The following is a 19,933-nucleotide window of genomic DNA, read 5'->3' on the forward strand; positions in this document are numbered from 1 at the left end:
TGACAAGCGCGGCGGATCGACACTAAATCAGAAATCAGTGCATCTGAACCTCCGTGAAGGTCACAGGCCTACACACCGCGAAGACACACCGCGAAGACACACCGCGGCTCGTCTCAATCTGCTCAGCAGCGTTACAGTCACACTTAGCCTATTTTCTCCCTCCTCCTGTGTGTGTATGTCTGCGCGCGTGTGTACGTGTGCTTTTGCGTGCGTGCATTCGTGTGTGTAAGTGTATGTGCGCGCGCGCGTGTGCGTGTGTGTGCGTGTGTGCGTGTGTGTGTGTGTGTGTCAGTGCTGGTTTAAGTTTTCTTGTAACATTTGACAGAAGAGAGAACGTTGATAATCTCATGGGATTGTTACACACTGCCATCTAGTGGCGGATCGTGTCTGTAAAACATATTTTGTGGTATTTTTCACAATATCAGTGAACCCCGTACATTATAGCTTATTAAGTGAGGCGGCCAACACGGATTTACATGTAAATCCTAAAAGATATGCGCTTGGCCGTGAAGCAAAGTAAGTGATGCGAAGACTTTCCACCTGGCAAGAAAACCTTTCAATGCACTTCACCCTGACGAGCTTCCGTAGCTCTGGTCATGTGATATTGTTGTGGTCCGAGTTACGGATGCAGGTTTTAAATCGACAAACACAGGTTTTAATTTTGGTATAACGGAATAACCATGTTTACATTCAGCCCTCATGCCCATTGCTCTCAGGTGTAGGACACCATCGGAACCAACATCTGTAATCAGTTCTGTCAAAGCATTAGGTAAGATAACCCAGGTTGGCGTTTCGTTCTGTACAATCTTTTATTGCGAGATATATTGTATTTATATAATATTGTATTTAGTTCGTCTATAGTCGTGTCAGCGTATGTATTGTAAAGCAACCGCGGTCCTCAGCCCAGCCCAGTTTCCTCCAGAGGTGAACCGAGAGAGCTGGGTGACATCCATCTGGTGGTCGACCCATAGTCATGTTCCGGTGGATGCTTGGGGGTCGGGATGCCCAACGTGCCGTCGAGGTAAGATACCCCCCCCTACACACACACGCATGCAAGAACGTACACGTACACACACACACACACACACACACACACACACACACACACACACACACACACACACGTACCCACGCACAAGCACGCTCTTCTACATATTTTGATAATGTGCTAGTTTGCTACATTATTCTGTCAATTCGAAACAAGCAGAGCAATTGTGTCTGTCTGTCTGTCTGTCTGTCTGTCTGTCTGTCTGTCTGTCTGTCTGTCTGTCTGTCTCTCTTTCTCTCTTTCTCTCTCTCTTTCTCCGCCATGTCTGCACTAACTGTCTGACGAAGAACTCCGTCTTGTGCATCGGAGAGGAACAGCCAAAAAACTGGTTCACTGAGCTGCAGGTGCTGAAAGGACATTTCGACATTGTTCGATTTCTGGTGCAGATTGATGACTTTAGGTGAGCACCCCTCCCCCACCCCCTATCTTCTACCCCCCTCCACCCCACACCCTTGCCAGGGGGGATGGGGGGGTGGGGGGGTTAAATCACGGATTGACAGGAGATCCTTTTCTGCAGCAAAACTTAGAGAGCATGACAAGAGCACATCAAGGCCCACACGGGCCGGGCGGTGGCTCCATGGAGCGAGTAAGGTGCACACCCTGAATACAAACCCTCTTATTACTCTCACCCCAAAACACGCAATGCAACCCCTCCAGACGGCCAAACATCCCCACCTGCTACTGCTCTCTCCACCAATAGAGACAGGGTTAGCATAAGGGGCTGAATTGGGGTTTGTAGCGTAACCAAAGTGTGTGTGTGTGTGTGTGTGTGTGTGTGTGTGTGTGTGTGTGTGTGTGTGTGTGTGTGTGTGTGTGTGTGTGTGTGTGTGTGTGTGTGTGTGTGTGTGTTTCTCCCTATGGTGTCACACCTGGTCACCCCCGGTAACAGCCTCCTCCTCTAGCTCCCCCCCCCCACAGGCCAAAGGCCACATCATTTTTGCCCAAATTGCTTCTGATGCGTTGAGTCGGTCTGTCCTCCTCCCCCTCTCCTGCTCTCCTCCTCACAGCTCTTACCTCTGTCCTTTCCTTTTGTTCTGTTTGGGTCTGAACCAGTTTAGGGAGGGTGGAGATGGAGGAGAGGAGTCAGAGGTCAAGTGTATAAGTTAACAATGTTTCTGTTTGGTCTATCTGGGGGGGATGGACATGTGGTACGGTGGATGATTCCTAACTAAGAAGAATCCCATTAAAAAAAATAATATTTTATTACATAGCTACTGAGGCACAGCAATAGTCAGCATTATTTCATTTTGCAATTGTATCTACGTTTGTGCCTCATCAATATATGAGTATTCAATGTTGAAGTCAAAGTCGAAGTCAAAGTCAGCTTTATTGTCAATTACAACCAATGTCTAATAGAAGAACCAAAATGTAATTAGTCTCTTGTCCTTATCCATTATGTGTGTATTAGTTAGTTGGTCTTTATTTGTGCCATCTCTTTTTTTTGAGCTGGTCTGATGGATGAGAGTATTTAAGATGCAGATCATGTATGTAGTGTGTCGTGGCTCATCCAGCTGATCCTCCTGTGTTGAAGGTTCGCCTCAGCTGGAGACGATGGCTTGGTTCTGGTCTGGAACATCGAGGTGAATTTTAATGTGGATGTTTTCTTGGTTGAATAGTTCGTTTTTACATGTTATGTGATCTGTGTGTATGTTTGTGGACTTTGTTGTGTATGTTTATATTTGTTCATTTGTTTGTGTGTGTGTATTGTGAGTTGGTATGTGTGATAACTTTGCCTGTGTGTTTTTATTTTGATGTGAAATTGTGAATGCATGTGTGTATGTTAATATGTGTGTGCACACCCACGTGTGTTTTTGTGTGGGTATGCATTGTGATGCGTGTGTATTTTTGTGTGCACGTGTATTGTGATGCTTGTGTGTATTGTGTGATGTGTGTTTGTGTGTATTTTGATGTGTGTGTGTGTGTGTGTGTGTGTGTGTGTGTGTGTGTGTGTGTGTGTGTGTGTGTGTGTGTGTGTGTGTGTGTGTGTGTGTGTGTGTGTGTGTGTGTGTGTGTGTGTGCTGGTTCCAGACTGGGGAGAAGCTCCTGGAGATGAGGGGTCACTCCCAGCAGATCACTGCCATGGCAACGCTGACCCGCTTCTCCAGGGACAGCCCCCACACCTCGCTGGTCACCGCCTCCTCCGACCGCAGCCTCAGTGTATCCATAGTCCCAAGCACCTATCTCTTTCTGTCTGTCTCTCGCTCCCTCTCTCGTTCTCTCTCTCTCTCTCTGTCTGTCTTTCTGTCTCTCGCTCCCTCTCTCGTTCTCTCTCTCTCTCTCTGTCTGTCTTTCTGTCTCTCGCTCATTCTCTGTCTGTCTGTCTGTCTGTCTGTCTGTCTGTCTGTCTGTCTGTCTGTCTGTCTGTCTGTCTGTCTGTCTGTCTGTCTGTCTTTCTATCGCTTCCTCTCTCATTCTCTCTGTCTGTCTGTCTGTCTGTCTGTCTGTCTGTCTGTCTGTCTGTCTGTCTGTCTGTCTGTCTGTCTGTCTGTCTGTCTGTCTGTCTGTCTGTCTGTCTGTCTCTCGCTCTCTCTGTCTCTCGCTCTCTCTGTCTCTCGCTCTCTCTGTCTCGCTCTCTCCAATCAGAGGATTGATTGAGGTCTCTCCCACACTCCTGCTGTGTTTAATCCCATGCTGTGTCTCTTTAAAATGTGTCCTGTTAGAACACCTTACTCGTGCTTGCACAGTATAGTTATACTCATTGTTTTTAATGAATGCTACATATAGTCCTGCTTGTGGTCCTCCTCGTGCGCTTTATGTTTCCTCAATGCTTGAGTGACCAGCTGTGGGATCCAGACACAGGAAACAGAGTCCAGACTATTTCAGACCTCCAGTCCTCGGTCAAGGTAAGGATTATTTTTTTTCCAAGATTATTATTCCTTATATCAGCAATTCCACTTAAATTCCCTCTTTACTGGTTAAAATAAATTAATAAATTATTCTCTGATTTCTTGTGGAGTAATATAAAACCAAGAATCAGCTACAAAAGATTATCGACACTGAGGAAAAGAGGTGGATTGGGAGTCCCAGATGTTTATTCTTATTTTCTTTCTTATAATGCTAGGTTTCCTTTGTTGTGGGCCTATACAGGCCCACAAGTAAGGGAGTTTGAAATGGGTTGAGGAAAGAATTTTAGCCAACCAAGACAAATCTTTCTTCCTAACCGCTTCATGGTATTACCCCAAAACCAATTTGAAAATAGTCAATCCTCTTAATAAATGTTCCTGTGAGGTAATAAAAAATTACACAGAAGCGTCTCCATTTCAATGGAGCAAACATTTACCATCATGCCCTATATGGAGTAACCCCCTATTAAAAGTGGGTGGGAAAACATTAACAAACAAATCATGGCAACACAGAGGTACAAACCAAGTGGGTCAGATAGTGATGGATGGTTATATGGTACCCTTTAATGTCTTAAAGACACAATATGATTTAAAAGACGTCAACTTTTTTGCATGTATACAATTAAAATCAAATTTGGGGTTACTTATTTCAAAAGAACACATAGTACAGGATTTAGATCTGGACATAAAACTGAGGGAGATTGCATCAGGGAGGAGAACAGTGTCAAGATTATATGAACTGTTGACCACTGCATCCCTTGACAGCCTATCCTCTATTCAACACAAATGGGAACAGGACTTGGGCACACCCCTGAGTAATGCACAGTGGGATAAACTTACCAAAAACACAACAGCCTTATCCAAATGTGTAAGATATAACATTTTTCAAATAAAAATCTTGCACAGGGCATATATAACACCAAGCAGATTAAAGAAAATGGACAAGTCCCTCTCCCATTTGTGTTGGCATGGTTGCGGAGAGGCAGGAACATTGATACATCTAATGTGGCTTTGCCCCTCAGTAAAGAGTTTTCAGAAAGATTCGATCTGTAACTTGTTTTATATTCTGAAAGTGAAAATATCACTCTGCCCACTAATTTGCCTTTTAGGCAGTAGAGTAGAAAATATAGAGTAAACTCTTACGCAACACATTATAGCTTGGTTGATTAAACAAATCATTATGAGGAATTGGAAAGTACAGAAACCAAATTGCTTCAACACTGGCAATTGGTTAAAAGACTTTATGAATTTCCTGTCAATGGAACGTGCAACCTCGTTCCTCATTGATCTTGACTGTGGGGATGAAGGTCCATGGATTTTTTTAAGACCTTATAAGGCTGTATTTGAGAAACTGGGCATTTAAATGAATTTATTGAATATTATGGATCTGCAGCCCCCCCTGTTGTACTGTGTATTGTTTTGTAATGTCCTGTGAATTTTGTTATCTTGTGATGTATGTTTATGAGGTTTGTGATTGTTTTGTTTGTTTTGTTTTGTGTTTAAGAAGATGATAAAAATTATGATTTTTTTTTATTATTAAATGGTTTATAAATGTTAGGTGCAAGTCAATGATTCATTTGCTGCTCGCAATTTCTTACTACTATAATAGCAGGCCTGTCGCACCAGTTCCTCAAGTAACTCATGTGCCGAAAACATTAACAAACAAATCATGGCAACACAGAGGTATAAACCAAGTGGGTCAGAGAGTGATGGATGGTTATATGGTACCCTTTAATGTCTTAAAGACACAATATGATCCTGCAGCTCGAACACACTGACAGCACGTGCAAACGCATACATAAACCGCAAGCACCCGCATACACACCGCATACACACACCGCACATACGCATACACGGAAAGGCACACACACATGCACGCACGCGCACACACCACACGTCAAGACAAAGGCAGCGACACATACACGGAAGCGCACACACACACTGCACGTCAAGACAACGGCAGCGACACAATCACCGAGATAAGGCGTTATGTTTTTAAACATAACGGCTCCATCATTTACACACGCACAAGTAAGAACACATGCGCACGCGCAGACACCACAGCGACACTCGCCTAGGTAAGAGGTTATGTTTTAAACATAACGGCTCCGCCATCGACACATGCGCAGGTAGGAATACACATGCATGTGCACGCACCCCATCGACAAACTCGCCCAGGTAAGACGTTATGTTTTTAAACATAACGGCTCTGCCGTCAACATACTCTCCCAGGTAAGACGTTCTGTCTATTTTGTAGAAATTGCGATAAAAGAAGGGAAGAGATATTTTCTCACCTCAACGAGCAACGGAAGGTCGTTCTTTTTGTCATTTAAAAGACGTTAAATTCTAACATCGCGCCGACCGGCATATCAACACACAAGTCACGTTGATCTTTAAGATACAGTGTCCCTATAACACAACGAAAACACGTCAATAACACAGTAAGGTGAATTATGTATATAGAGTCCACCACAAGATTACACTTTATTCCTCAAATGTAATATTACTCTAATCCTTGGCCTCCCGAAGTGTCTTTACTCTTTGTTGCTCAAACTTAATATTACTAGCCTCCTTGAGCCTCACGAAAATTCTTGCGATATTTATATCCGCCTTCCCCACTGCGGACTGTTTTAGTTGTTTTATTTTTCTTATGTTTTGCCTGTATGCTATGTGTGACTGTAGGCTACTGCTGCCTGTCTTGACCAGGACACTTGAAGAGATGTTTAACCTCAATGATGATTATTATTTTCAACTAACCAATAGTAGTTGCCTTGCATTTTAAAATGTCAATGCACTTTTCAGCCCTGAATAACAGTAAAAGCTATTTAATAATTGATTTGCATGAATAGTATGCTACACTTTCCATTGAACAATTACCCCTGTTACCACACACTAGCTGCTTTCAGACACATGTGTAAGTCCTGATATTCTCCCGATGGGCCGTATTTGTGAACAACATATTCGGACATTTGTACCCTGAAAATCTCCGGAATAATATTTACTCCTGAGGTAATATTTTCTACGTAGAAAATGTAAATAACCTTATATGTGAATGAGGAGTAGACAGTCGGTATTTCTCACACCACTTCAGTTGGCGTGTTGATGACGCTTCTGCATGTCATTGAGTGGCCCCCTCAATGATAATCAGCCTGTTGCCTTTTGTTCGCTGAATGGTTAAAAAATAATTAAATGTTGGCACTGCTTTTAAGAGTAATTTGTGGTGAACGAATGTTATACGTAGTAACAGAAAATGTGCAGAAATTTGTTACATAATCGACTGGGGTTTCCACATTACTGCTATGGGTTTAATTACAACGAGAGGTTGAGCGTGCGTAAAGCGCGCGCGAAAACTCTAGTTATTATGGAACAGCCATGGCATCTTTAAGATCTTAGATTCAGGGATAGTTTTCAGGAGTGTTGTTGGTATGTTTTATAGGGGTGAGAGAGTGGAACTCTCCCATGTTTCACTTTTGGAAAACCATAATGATACGTTCTGTGTTCCTCAGTGTCTGCTGGTTGTAGAATGTCCATGTTCTAAGGACAACCAGTGATGAGGCTTTCTGTGTTCCCCAGTGTCTGCTGGTTCTAGAATATCTGTGTTCTAAGGGGAACCAGTGATGATACGTTTTGTGTTCTTCAGTGTTTGTCTCTGTGTTCTAAGTAGGACTACGGTAGTGATGATACGTTCTGTGTTCCTCAGTGTCTGCTGGTGCTAGAACGTCTGTCCGTGTGGCTCTCTGGGGGAGCAGAGCTGTGTGTTTGGAACATCGATTTCCAGCTGCAGTGCCAACAACAGAACCACAGCGACACTGGTGAGAAATAGTAACCAGTAGATCTCTGAAAAATGATCAGTTTGAAATCAGGACACTTGGTGCTAGATGTTTGATCATGTTTGTGGTTTTAGGGATCACAGCACTGGTAGAGTTGCCCAAGAACTGCATAGCAGCAGCCATGGATAAAGATATCGGTAAGAGAACACTGCTGTGCTATTTAGATAGAATCAGAGAGGTTCCTGTCAGCCTTTACCCCCTGACCCCATGAAGGCTGAGTCTTAAACTCGAGGTTCCCCAGATTTGGGAAGACCATGATCACTCTTGCAGCAAAAGGCATACAACACTGCCCTTATTATGTAGGAATAGTCGTATCAAATTAAACATGAGAGAATCCGCTCCAAGCACATATAATTCATTTTTACACACACCAAACACAACTCAAACACCAAGCATATGAATTAGACAAATTAGACAATTCAAAATAAGCTGGAGCTTAAGACGTTAAAGGGGTGATGTCATGCATATTCGACTTTTCCCTTTGCTTTGGACTGTTATATGATGTATGTGTACATGTTTTATGTCTGCTAAACTAGAAAAATCTAAGTCCATCACAGCAGACTGGGCTACTCGGGAGGGGGGCCTTTTAGCGACATGATACAGAACATCGATTTGGAAAGACGTGGAAATTGTTTTTGCGGAAATGAACAGTGTGAGAATGATGTGGGGTATTTTTAACATACAGACATGAAACCCTTTTCTAGTAGTACCCCCAAATGCAATTATTGACCCTAAAAAAAGCCTGATATAGGATCTTTAAGCATTTGTCAAAAACCACCATGTTGTTTTATCTCTTTCAGTCATCTACAGGCTGACGGCTGAACTGCCGCTGACCCTGGCCAAGGTCCGCTGCCTCTCGGACCACCAGGACAACATCCGTACCCTCATCCCCGTCAATGGTCAGACATCAGCTTTGTTAAGTTGTGGCTGTTTGTCAGGGCCAATGTTCTTCAATGAGAAGAGATGTATTGTACCGGATACCGGAAACACATGAGCATACACAGACACGCACACACACGCACACTGTGTTTGTGTAAGCAGACTCCATAACCCTGACGTTGAATTCAGAGTTGTGCACGTTTGAGAAAGGCCCATGGTGTGACTAAGATACACAACGTGGATTTTATAGAGCTGCCTGCATATAAACTTCCACCTCTTCTTGAAGTGAACACAAGGGGGCAGTAGAGCAATTCCTACCCCAGATCTACATCAACTCTAGGGCAAATCCGGACACAGCTCTAATCAAAGGAAATCTTTATGAAAGATATGTTGTGTTCTCTCAAACCCCTTGGTGTCTGGCAACCAACTCAACGCAGTGTTTTGATTAGGTATGGTGAATGAGGGGCGTGTCTCTGAGCAGCGACCTGGATCTTGGTGGTTCTCGATGCAGGACTGGGTTTCCACAAGGAACCTCAATGTGCGGTCTTCCTTTTCCAGACGAGCTGTTTGCCAGCGGCTCCCATGTGGGCGAGCTCATCCTATGGGACGCCAGCGACTGGAACATCCTGGCCTATGAGCACATCCTGTGGGAGGAGTCACAGGCCGACAGCCAGAGTGAAATCCGACTGGGCTCTCCGAAGCCCTGCGAGATGTCCATTCAGCATTTGACCACCAATGGCACGGTAAGAAGGAGTGAGGTGAATGTGTGGCTGCTGAGTTGGACTGGTAGCGTAGCTAATTAATTGATACAAAAATTAAATGACTTTGAATGCTGGCGGGGCCATGAGCCACCTAAAGGCCGCTAGAGGAACTACATGCTAATCCCTTCAGATGAGCCTCTAAAACACTGTGTGTGTGTGTGTGTGTGTGTGTGTGTGTGTGTGTGTGTGTGTGTGTGTGTGTGTGTGTGTGTGTGTGTGTGTGTGTGTGTGTGTGTGTGTGTGTGTGTGTGTGTGTGTGTGTGTGTGTGTGTGTGTGTGTGTTCGTTCCAGCTAATCCTGGCAGCAGTGGGCAGCGGTCTGTACGTATACAGTGTCCTCACCAAGACGGTGGTGGCCTACAGGAGGGCCGCCCACGACTCCAACATCCTGCACACCATGCTGCTGTCAGACAGGTGTGTGTGTGTGTGTGTGTGTGTGTGTGTGTGTGTGTGTGTGTGTGTGTGTGTGTGTGTGTGTGTGTGTGTGTGTGTGTGTGTGTGTGTGTGTGTGTGTGTGTGTGTGTGTCAACCCGCTCTACCTCCTAAGCCATATGCATCTCCCTTGGCAAAAGTGACTAATGCAGTGAAATCAGAGAGATGTCACCCAGATGTCCAACAAATCTGACTTTGGGTTCATACCTCTCATCTAGGTACTTTAACTTTATTTCGCTGCATATATGTTTCAATCAATGGCATTGCTGAAAGGAGGATCTATGAGAGCCAGGCTTCACCCTGCGATGATTCATAGAACCGTCGGTTGGTCGGGAACAGTACTTTAGAACCCACCCCCCTGTAGTGAAATATAAGGGATTTGAAATTGGAAGAGGGAGTAGGACGTAGTGAGTGTGGCAGGAAATTAATTGTATGACAATAGGGAAGATGACTCTTCTGACTGGTCATGCATGTTGTGTTTCTGATGTGTACGGTGTGTGTGCCTGTGTTTGTGTGTTGCTAGTGAATTGATGTCGTGCTCTGAAGACGGCAGTGTGAGGATGTGGGAGATCCAGGACCTGCCCTTACCTGCGGAGGCAGCCTCTCCAGGTACGCCCACACAGAATAACACTGCTGCTCCCTTAAGTAAGGTCAATACAGCAGGTAAAACCCTGGGGTTGGTCCTACTCCTGAGTGGTCTCACTCCTGAGTGGTCTCACTCCTGAGTGGTCTCACTCCTGAGGAGTCCTACTCCTGAGGAGTCCTACTCTTGAGTGGTCCTACTCCTGGGTGGTCCTACTCCTGGGTGGTCCTACTCCTGGGTGGTCCCTCTCCTGAGTGGTCTCGCTCCTGAGGGCTCCTACTCCTGAGGGGCCTTACTCTGAGTCTTCCTCCTGACCTCTGACCCTGCTCCTCTCTCCAGGGTTCTTTGGACTGTGGTCATTCGGGCGATCCAGTAAACAGGCGGAGCTTCCCTCGAGGAAGATAACGGAGGTCCCGAACATCAGAACCCTGGAGCTGACAGGAGATCTGATCGGCCACTCGGGGGCGGTCCAGGTAGGAGGTCACGACCATTGACAACGTCTCCTAAAACTGTGGCAAGACAGAACAAAGACATTAAGGATCAGCTAGGGGTTAAACAGCACTGAAGCATTAAGGAGCAGGTAGGGGCTAGACAGTACCGAGACATTAAGGAGCAGATAGGGGTTAGAGTAGACAGTACTGAGACATTAAGGAGCAGGTAGGGGCTAGACAGTACGAGACATTAAGGAGCAGATAGGGGTTAGAGTAGACAGTACTGAGACATTAAGGAGCAGGTAGGGGCTAGACAGTACCGAGACATTAAGGAGCAGGTAGGGGCTAGACAGTACCGAGACATTAAGGAGCAGTTAGGGGTTAGAGTAGACAGTACCGAGACATTAAGGAGCAGTTAGGGGTTAGAGTAGACAGTACTGAGACATTAAGGAGCAGGTAGGGGCAAGACAGTACCGAGACATTAAGGAGCAATTAGGGGTTAGAGTAGACAGTACTGAGACATTAAGGAGCAGGTAGGGGCTAGACAGTACCGAGACATTAAGGAGCAGTTAGGGGTTAGAGTAGACAGTACTGAGACATTAAGGGGCAGGTAGGGGCTAGACAGTACCGAGACATTAAGGAGCAGGTAGGGGTTAGAGTAGACGGTACCGAGACATTAAGGAGCAGGTAGGGGCTAGACAGTACCGAGACATTAAGGGGCAGGTAGGGGCTAGACAGTACCGAGACATTAAGGATCAGGTAGGGGACAGTACATTAAGGATCAGTTAGTGGTTAGGCAGTACAGAGACATTTAGGAGCAGGTAGGGGTTAGAATGTACAGAGACATTAAGGATCAGGTAGGGGTTAGACAGTACAGAGACAGCTCATTAAGGAGCAGGCTTTATCTTTGTTTCTGCCTCAACTCAAAAACCTATCATCCTTGACTAGTATAGGTTGTGTCCTTGCTGTGTTTGTGTGTGTTTGATGTTCTCCGTGGTATAAGTTGTGTCCTTGGTGTGTGTTTGATGTTCTTCATGGTATAGGTTGTGTCCTCGCTGTGTGTTTGTTGTTCTCGATGGTATTGGTTGTTTCCTCGGTGTGACTTGATGTTCTCTGTGGTATAGGTTGTGTCCTCGTGTGCGTATGATGTTCTCCATGGTATATATTGTGCCCTCGTGTTTGTTTGATGTTCTCCGTGGTATAGATTGTGCCCTCGTGCTTGTTTGATGTTCTCCGTGGTATAGGTTGTGTCCTTGTGTATGTTTGATGTTCTCCGTGGTATAGCTTGTGTCCTCGCTGTGTGTGTATGTGTGTTTGTTGGATGTTCTCTGTGGTATAGGTTGTGTCCTCATGTGTGTTTGATGTTCTCCATGCTCCTCAGATGTTCCTGAGCTTCGTCGGGCACGGAGTGGTGACCTGCTCCACCGACCACCTGATGATCCTGTGGAAGAACGCCGAGCGGCAGTCTCACCTGCGCAGCCTGGAGCTCTTCAGGAGGCTGGAGTCTGGGCCCCCTGCCGGCGACTGGTAGGGTGGCCGGAGACGTTGCCCATCATGCTTTGCAGTATTATTTTATTTAGTGGTTGCCGTAGGAGCTGCACAGTGCATGTCCTTCTGATGATAGACGAATGTCCCTCCGCATGCACCTTTTCTGTACTGTTGTGGTCGATGGATTTTGGAAAACTGCATTCCGGATATGATGAGTATTATTTAGCGATTGCAACTTTGACCTGCGAGAAATGTCTGTTTCCTTTTGCCTCAATGGATGATAAAAACGACTGTGTTTTGTAACAGTTTAATATTTAATGTCTGTGTGCCTATTTTGTGGCACAACATTTCTTTTTAGTTTATTTTTCACATCTGCTTGTATACAATTTGTTCCACTGAAGATCGCTGTGTATCACTGGCTTTACGTTTAAGTGTTTAATGTATGAATTATTGGTTGTGCCAAACTAGAAGTCCTGGTTATATTAAATTTCACTTTATATTTTAATAATCTTAATTGTTTATTCATCTCTTATTTGTCAAATTTTATATGGAATTAAAGAACATTGTATCGTACTTGGGATTGATCAAGTATATTTTTATTACCATTATGAATAATATTATTATATAAGATATGGATGTCTGTTATTTGACACTGTGTGGTTTATTTTGTGTCAGCATCTTGCTTTAATTGAAAAACAGATGTCAATTACAGGGAACTGGAAGTAGATTACCTAGAAATAGGAGATAATTGCGTTGGCCTTCCCTCATGACCACAGGAGAGGGTGGAGGTCTGAGGGAGGTCAAATGTTGTTCTCCATCATTCGGTTAGGCCTCAGAAGGAATGACTCCACTTTACTTTTGTTATTGTTTTCTATTGATTACGATTGTTTATCAAGAAGTATTTCTTAGTTTGTATTTGCACATTTATTTTTAAAACATTTTTATATTTTTGATCTTCGTTTTTTCGACATATAAGGCTGGGATATGTCAGGGTTTATGAGGGGACCCCTGTGGCTTAAGGGAGAACACTGTGGACGTCATGTGTTCTGGTTCAGAAGGTGTCCCCAAGTACGGTCTGGTGGCCCAGAGAGATACTGAAGGGAGAGGCCAGCAACCTGTTGAACTTAAATCATCACTTTGCTTGGAAATCAATCTTTTTCTTTTTATTATTACAAAATGGTTCCATACAGTTGGTGTGTGAGTCGCTGGAGGGGGTAAAAAAGAAAAGAAAAAAAAAAAGCATATTGTGTCCACAACAAAACATAATTTGACATGATCAGACTGATGTGTACGGTTGATCCGTTTCCCGTCAGGTTGAACCAAAATGTACATGGGACACATGTTGACATTATATAAACACATCCTGAAAGAAAACACTGTGACATTGAATGAGTATCGGAGCCCTCTCCATAACTAAAGTAACACTAGTATTCAGGAGTACTGCGACAATAAGGAAATCTGCACAGAGAAACACTTAAGGCCATTCCACATTATAAATATATACATATACAGGCCTAAAACACGCTAACACCATGTATGCTGAGATGGCTGTGGTGAAGCCATCTATTAAGGGTCAAAACATTAATAATGATGAGAACAAGCAGACAACAAGTCTTCCTTTGCTTCCAATATCCCCAGAAAGAGATCAAAATAGAGTTGAATATTTAAACCATCTGTAGTATTTTAAAACATTTGAAAAAAAAAAAGATTTGGGAGGTTGGGGTTAGTTTCCACTGTTTTGCGATCACACAGCTGTGTCTCTGCAGTTGTCCTCGATATCCACCAGAGGGCGCACATAAGAACTTGTGTGTATAAATACTACTGTAACATTTTGATTGCATTATGGTTGGACCTTAGTGTGGCTGCTAAATTAAGGAGAGAATAAATTACACCTGAAAGTAGTGTTTGGTTGGTCAGGATTAAACAGCCTGCCACTGCCATTGAGTTACTGTAACACTGTATAACAGAAAGGATCTCACCGCTATGTTCACTTAACACAGCACCCATGAAACACAACAGATTTTGGCAGTGCACAAGAGTTAAAAATAACTCAAAGCTGCACTGTCACTTTTCTATTGCAGCCATCTACGCTGAACTAGGATGTTTCTCAAGGATTAAATGCAACCATCTACCAGTCGATCCATCGAGGGATTATTATCTGCTCTTAATTGTTTTATTCTGGCCGTACTACTGTGGGACGGCCAGCAAAAAATGACGGCAAGCAAAAACCGATTTTGCTTTAACTGCAGCTGCAGCTGCAGCTGCAACGCAAACCACTATAGGCAGTCAATCTGAAAACGTACAGTGTAGGTTTAACAGTGCTCTTGTTAGCGTTACAGTAAAATAATACAAAATGAAACAAGAAATGGTACAGACTGGATCAAGATGCTGTAAAGTACCTAGTCGTCCCACAACAACATATACAGACTAAGACTTTTTTTCAAAACACTTGAAATAATGATTATAATTATATTAATAAATTAAACCAAAACCAGGAAAGCTCAACAGCATTCATCTAAAGTGCAGTTGTTTGTTCTAGCGTGGTCCATTGGCTCTGGCCTGGTGAAGATTGTCAGGTGGGCCCTGCGGTCCAAAACAAGTCCTATGTTCTACTAACACAGAGACAGTTCGGAAAGGGGGGCGGAGCGGGAAATGCCAGTCAAGAGCTAAAATTGGTTTTATCTTCTGTTGTTCAGATGCTCAATCAGACCATAAAAACTGGATCAGGAAGAGGAGTCTTAAATCCTGTCATGTTCCCCAGAGGTGCGGGCCCCTAGTCCTCTATATTGTCCCCCAGAGCTTCAGTCCATCACTAGAATAGGGTTCAAGAACCGGTTTGTTTTGGACTAGGGCCTCTGGCTGTCGCTGCGTGGCAGTGTTGGTCGGTATAGACATAGATACATGTCCCATGGTGACGTAGGAGGAGGGAGGAGAGGAGCTGGTGGTGGTGGTGGTGGTGATGGTGGGCGTCAGGGAGACGGTGGAGGACGTAGACTCTTACACTTCATCTCATCCAGGCCTTTCCAGTATTTGTAGTTCTCAGACAGGTTCTCCATCAGTCCGGGGAGGCTGGCAAAGGCTGACACACACACACACACACACACACGCACACACACACGCACACACGCACACACACACACGCACACGCACACGCACACGCACACACACACACACACACAAATATAACCACATCGATCTTTCTAGATATACATGCACGCACTCTTCCAGGGTTAGGGGTTCGATTCCCAGTGGGGGATGTTAAGAGTGGTATTCACTCTGTGTTGAAGATGCTTTCTAACCACCAAATGGCACGTAAGAGACCACGACCCGGCCCCCTGAGCTCAGACCCTCTCCCCGTGGAACGGAGAGGACAGGAAATGCGAGATCTGACCAGGATTCTGCTGAATTTCCCTTCCTTAATCCCACAGGGGCCCCGGGGCCTCCATTAGGCCCGGGGTCAGCAGTAAACAAGGGTCCTCATGGGGAGGAGAAAGCAGTGGGAATGGTAGCGGGGTGGGTGGGGGTTAGGCCTACATGACCCCACTCAGCCCTCAACCTCTCTGCTCCCTTTATAATAAAGTATGCTGCAAAGCAACATGCACGCTGTATCATGTAAGACATGAGGGGATTGAAAGGGAGGAATGAGGGAATAGTATGATGTGGAACACTACAGACTCCTGTGGGTGCACTGGTCCTGTCATGCTGTGATCCACCTCCGTAAGGGACCCCCCCCTTGCCACTGAGATTCAAGTGAACGATGACACACTGAACTCAGACTTCAGTACACACTGAACACGGTACTCAAGAAGCTCAGCATGCAGTGAACAATACTCCATGAAGCCCACATTGAACAGCGCCCCGGCGGTGAGCCCCTACCGTCCCAGGCGTCAAACATGTCTGTGATGAAGTAGTCGATGAAGGAGATCTGGGACTTGGGCACGCTGCAGGTGTTCCTGTCGAACACGGGCATTACCACGGGCAGACCCTGCAGCTTCTCCTCGTCCGTCTGGGGGTGGGGGGGGGGGGGGGGTCGCACAGGGACCACTGTGGTTAAGTACTCTAGTGTTAGAATAACCAGGGAAGGCCCCGTCCTACTGATATCTACACAATCCTTCCATCTTCATAGATTCAATTTGTTGACTGTGTGCAAACATTGGTTTGCACAAAACACCTTTTCATTCTGTAAAAATCATACCGATGATGACTAAACAAAGGTGATGCAATTTTTTTATGTTATTGTGGAAAGCCTTATATTCTTAAAAATAGATAGATAAAGTAAATAAAAGTGTTCTGAATGTCAGGAGATTGCATTTGACCAAACGCCTTGCATAAGATGGGGACGATTAGACATGAGTCATTTCGGATTGCTATTCCTGCGCTGTCAATCAAGCTTGTTGACACCGACCTGAGCGAAGTACTCCTCTGAGATGCGTCCTGCCCACTCGATGCAGAGCTCCAGCGGCCTGCAGGGATTGGCCACGTCAGCACACTTGATCATCATCCTCTTGATCAGCAGACGGTTCTCAGGAGAACTCCTGATGTTCTCCTGGCCCTCGCCGTCACTGTTCTCGCTCTGAGGAGGGCAGCAGCTCATGGCTCTCATTCGGCTCATCGCTCATTAAACCATAAAGATCAATTAATCAATCATTCAATCAATTACATACAGAATTCATTTAAATAAATATTGATTTGTTCATTGAAATGTACGGGTACGGTGCTCACATTTGAGTTGGACTCCTCGATGGCAGCCATGGGCTTGTTGATGCTGTTGACAAACTTGTTGACGTGCTCAAAGTGTCGAGTCATCTCAGTGGCCAGGACCATGTCTATGATGGCCTGCCGCAGTGTCCGGAACTGGGTCCTGCACACGGCAGGGGAACGCACTTCATCAGGAACAACATAACGTACAGACGAGTGGGAGAGGCCTTTTACAGTTCACTACTGCTGGCCGAGGTTCTGTTCGCCAGTGACTTGCGTACTGATCCCCGCCTCCAGGGACAGGATCAGCCCAGCAAATAGGAAGGGATATAGAAAGTGAAACGCTGTTCGCCCAGATCTGAGCTCGCCTGCAACAGCATGGAGCTCTGAATCAGCTCTGAAATGAAGTCTTGTTTGTGAGAGCACATTGGAAGCTAAGCTGCCAAGTCTCTGAAACATCTCAGAAGCTTCAGACTGAATGATGAAGACAGCAGCAACAAGGGGGGGTGGCAGTAGTTCAGGAGGTAGAGCGGGTTGGCTTGCAACTGGAAAGTTGCTAGTTCGATCCCCGGCTCCTCCTAGATGCTGAGTGTCGAGGTGTCCCTGAGCAAGACGCCTCACCATGACTGCTCCTGACGAGCTGGCTGTCTCCCTGTGTGGTTGACTCCACCGTCGGTGTGTGAATGTGTGAATGAATGGTTGTAAGTCACTTTGGATAAAAGCAAAATCCCCTGAGTGTAAATGTAAATGAAGAGGCCGACCTGTCGATGTTCTTGAAGATGTTGCTCTTGCTGTCCCTGACGGTGAGCTGGAAGGCCAGCGCGGCGTGGTGGCTCTCCAGCACCGCCGTGTCGTTGTAAAGGATGGCCAGCTCACTGCCCGCGTTGCACAGGAAGGAGTTGGTCCGGCCCGGGTGGTCCACATCGTGCACCGTGGCCGCTACCAGCGCCGCCACCACGTCCAGCTGGTCCAGAATGCCCTGAGGAACATCCACAGGATCCAGAACATCAGGAACCACTGGGATGACCTAAGGACCTGCCACTGAGGCTGCGTTCCAACACTGGATCCTATTCCTCCTCCACTGTTGCTTGGATTCGGTAGTAAATCATATTGATTATTTGTTTAACTTTCTATCATTATCTGTAGGCCTGCACAACAGTCTGTGTGTTTGTGTTCATGTCGCCTGTACACAGGGCCTCAGTGGGTCCTAAGACTCAAGGAGAGTCACTGTTTAGATAAAGGTTGCTGGTGAGCAGTAGCTAGTGGTCGGGCAGGAGGACAGGACCAGTTTAGGGGATACTTTCCCTAAACTGCTAAAAGTATTAATAATGTAAAACAGGCGTGTTGTTAATGGAACTTCCACTGGCCCGCTGTTGGAGCCTTCCTAGCTCAGTACATATTGAAACAGTGGGTGCAATAGAGGTTTAGGAGGCAAGGTGGAGCAACAATGACTATTGGAATGTAGCCCTAGTCTTGTACATAAACATGGACGCCCTGGGGTGACCCTTCTACGAACCCCGACACTCACTCACGATGATAATATTTATTTAATATAATATTAATATAATAATAATAATAATATATCATATAATAATATAATATTTGTTGCACAATCTTTTCTCAGTCCACCTAGTGCTTGTGGTGCTATGCGTTACTGGTTTGAGAAAAAGTAGTCCCATTCACTTACAGATAAATCTAGGATATAAAATGAACGCACAAGCACGCAAACATTTGTATTATTGTCAATAAGGGCTTGCCCTGGCTGTGACACCACTGATTGTATTTACCACTCAGGGCAAAAGGCAGAAGAGAGAGCAAACACAAGGATCCCGAACAGAGACCAGTTTATTAAAACACCAGCACATGACTCTCCATTGAAGAAAACATTGATCTCTATTAACTCTGCAGAGAGATATACACAACCCGGGTTACACAAGTTCAAGATACTGCCTTAGATAACCAGTCTGGTTACTAAGTCTCAAATAGGCTTTATGGAAAACATTAAAAGATTTGTTGCAAAACCAACTTCTTGTTTTCTGTTCAACAATATATCTACAATACAACATTTGTATTGTATTTCATGACCCAAAAGTAGCAGTGCTAACATATAGGGATGTGTCAGCACAATGCATTGACCTAGAACCATTCCCCGCCAAGAAAGCCCTGCTGTCCACACGCTTCCTTGAGATGAGGCAAGTCAAAGATTGACTATGGGCTACTAAAGTGACAACGTCACGTTGTCCTGGCAACCGGACTTTCAGTTCTAAACAACCGAACGAGAGATGGCGTTTTCCATTGCTTCCATGTGTTGTATCTTTCAAAATGAAAATAAATCATTTCAAGAGGTGAAAATCACTACCAATCTAAACATGTCGAGGCATTCATGTATTCCTCTGGGGTATTAAAAGCAAAAGTTTGCGTTTTTATAAAAGTTTTTATAAAGACATTTGCGAGCACGAGAAAGATTTCTCAATATTACTTACATCATTGGTAAAACAAACTTGCAAATCAATTCGCAAAAAGAACGTTCCTTTTCTATATTTCTTTGTGTGGCATAGGATTTCCCCTTGTAATTTTGTTTGTTTTGCTATGGAAACGTGACGTCACACTTTAGTACTCTATTGTGACGTGGGACAAAATATATGCATATAAATATAAATCTATTTGTATATATTTCAAAGTATATATAAAATATATAGATATATATATTATTTGTCAGACTTTTTTTGCATTTTTATGCTTTATTCCTGAAGAGTTAGACAGGAAATATCGCCCCATATATCGATATTTTAATTAATAAAATAAGGCGCTCTAAACGTATTTCCCTTCCCCTTGAGGTGGCACTCAACACAAGAATGAAGGAAACTCAGCTTGGACCATGAATAAAGATGGAATTCCAGCCCTTTACCTTTTCACAGTCTTTTGTATTCCTCTTTAGACA

The 19,933-nt window shown here is 44.7% G+C and overlaps 2 protein-coding genes across 2 annotated transcripts in view; one reads left to right on the forward strand and one right to left on the reverse strand.

Annotated features, from left to right (window-relative positions):
- The first annotated feature begins 585 nt into the window (after positions 1–585).
- Positions 586–14,063, forward strand: wdr41 (WD repeat domain 41). Its single transcript, XM_056587875.1, has 14 exons — positions 586–769; positions 903–1,021; positions 1,336–1,448; positions 2,580–2,628; positions 3,077–3,205; positions 3,829–3,891; positions 7,592–7,703; positions 7,796–7,858; positions 8,522–8,620; positions 9,159–9,343; positions 9,653–9,774; positions 10,316–10,401; positions 10,715–10,848; positions 12,188–14,063. The coding sequence occupies exons 2-14, from the start codon at positions 974–976 to the stop codon at positions 12,335–12,337; spliced, it is 1,353 nt and encodes a 450-aa protein (XP_056443850.1). The 5' UTR covers positions 586–769; positions 903–973; the 3' UTR covers positions 12,338–14,063.
- Positions 13,264–19,933, reverse strand: part of pde8b (phosphodiesterase 8B) — a 32,583-nt gene continuing 25,913 nt past the window's right edge. Inside the window, 5 exon segments of the mRNA XM_056587874.1 lie at positions 13,264–15,373; positions 16,171–16,300; positions 16,700–16,867; positions 17,017–17,155; positions 17,754–17,971. Coding sequence (XP_056443849.1) covers positions 15,264–15,373; positions 16,171–16,300; positions 16,700–16,867; positions 17,017–17,155; positions 17,754–17,971 — 765 coding nt within the window. The 3' untranslated portion in view covers positions 13,264–15,263.

Source organism: Gadus chalcogrammus, chromosome 4, assembly GCF_026213295.1.
Source record: "Gadus chalcogrammus isolate NIFS_2021 chromosome 4, NIFS_Gcha_1.0, whole genome shotgun sequence".
Taxonomy (NCBI): Eukaryota; Metazoa; Chordata; class Actinopteri; order Gadiformes; family Gadidae; genus Gadus; species Gadus chalcogrammus.

Coding starts and splice junctions, on each gene's coding strand:
- wdr41 (XM_056587875.1), top strand. CDS start 974: ATGTTCCGGTGGATGCTTGGGGGTCGGGATGCCCAACGTGCCGTCGAG. Junction 7,704..7,795: donor ACAGAACCACAGCGACACTG/GTGAGAAATAGT, acceptor TTGTGGTTTTAG/GGATCACAGCACTGGTAGAG. Junction 10,402..10,714: donor TGCGGAGGCAGCCTCTCCAG/GTACGCCCACAC, acceptor TCCTCTCTCCAG/GGTTCTTTGGACTGTGGTCA.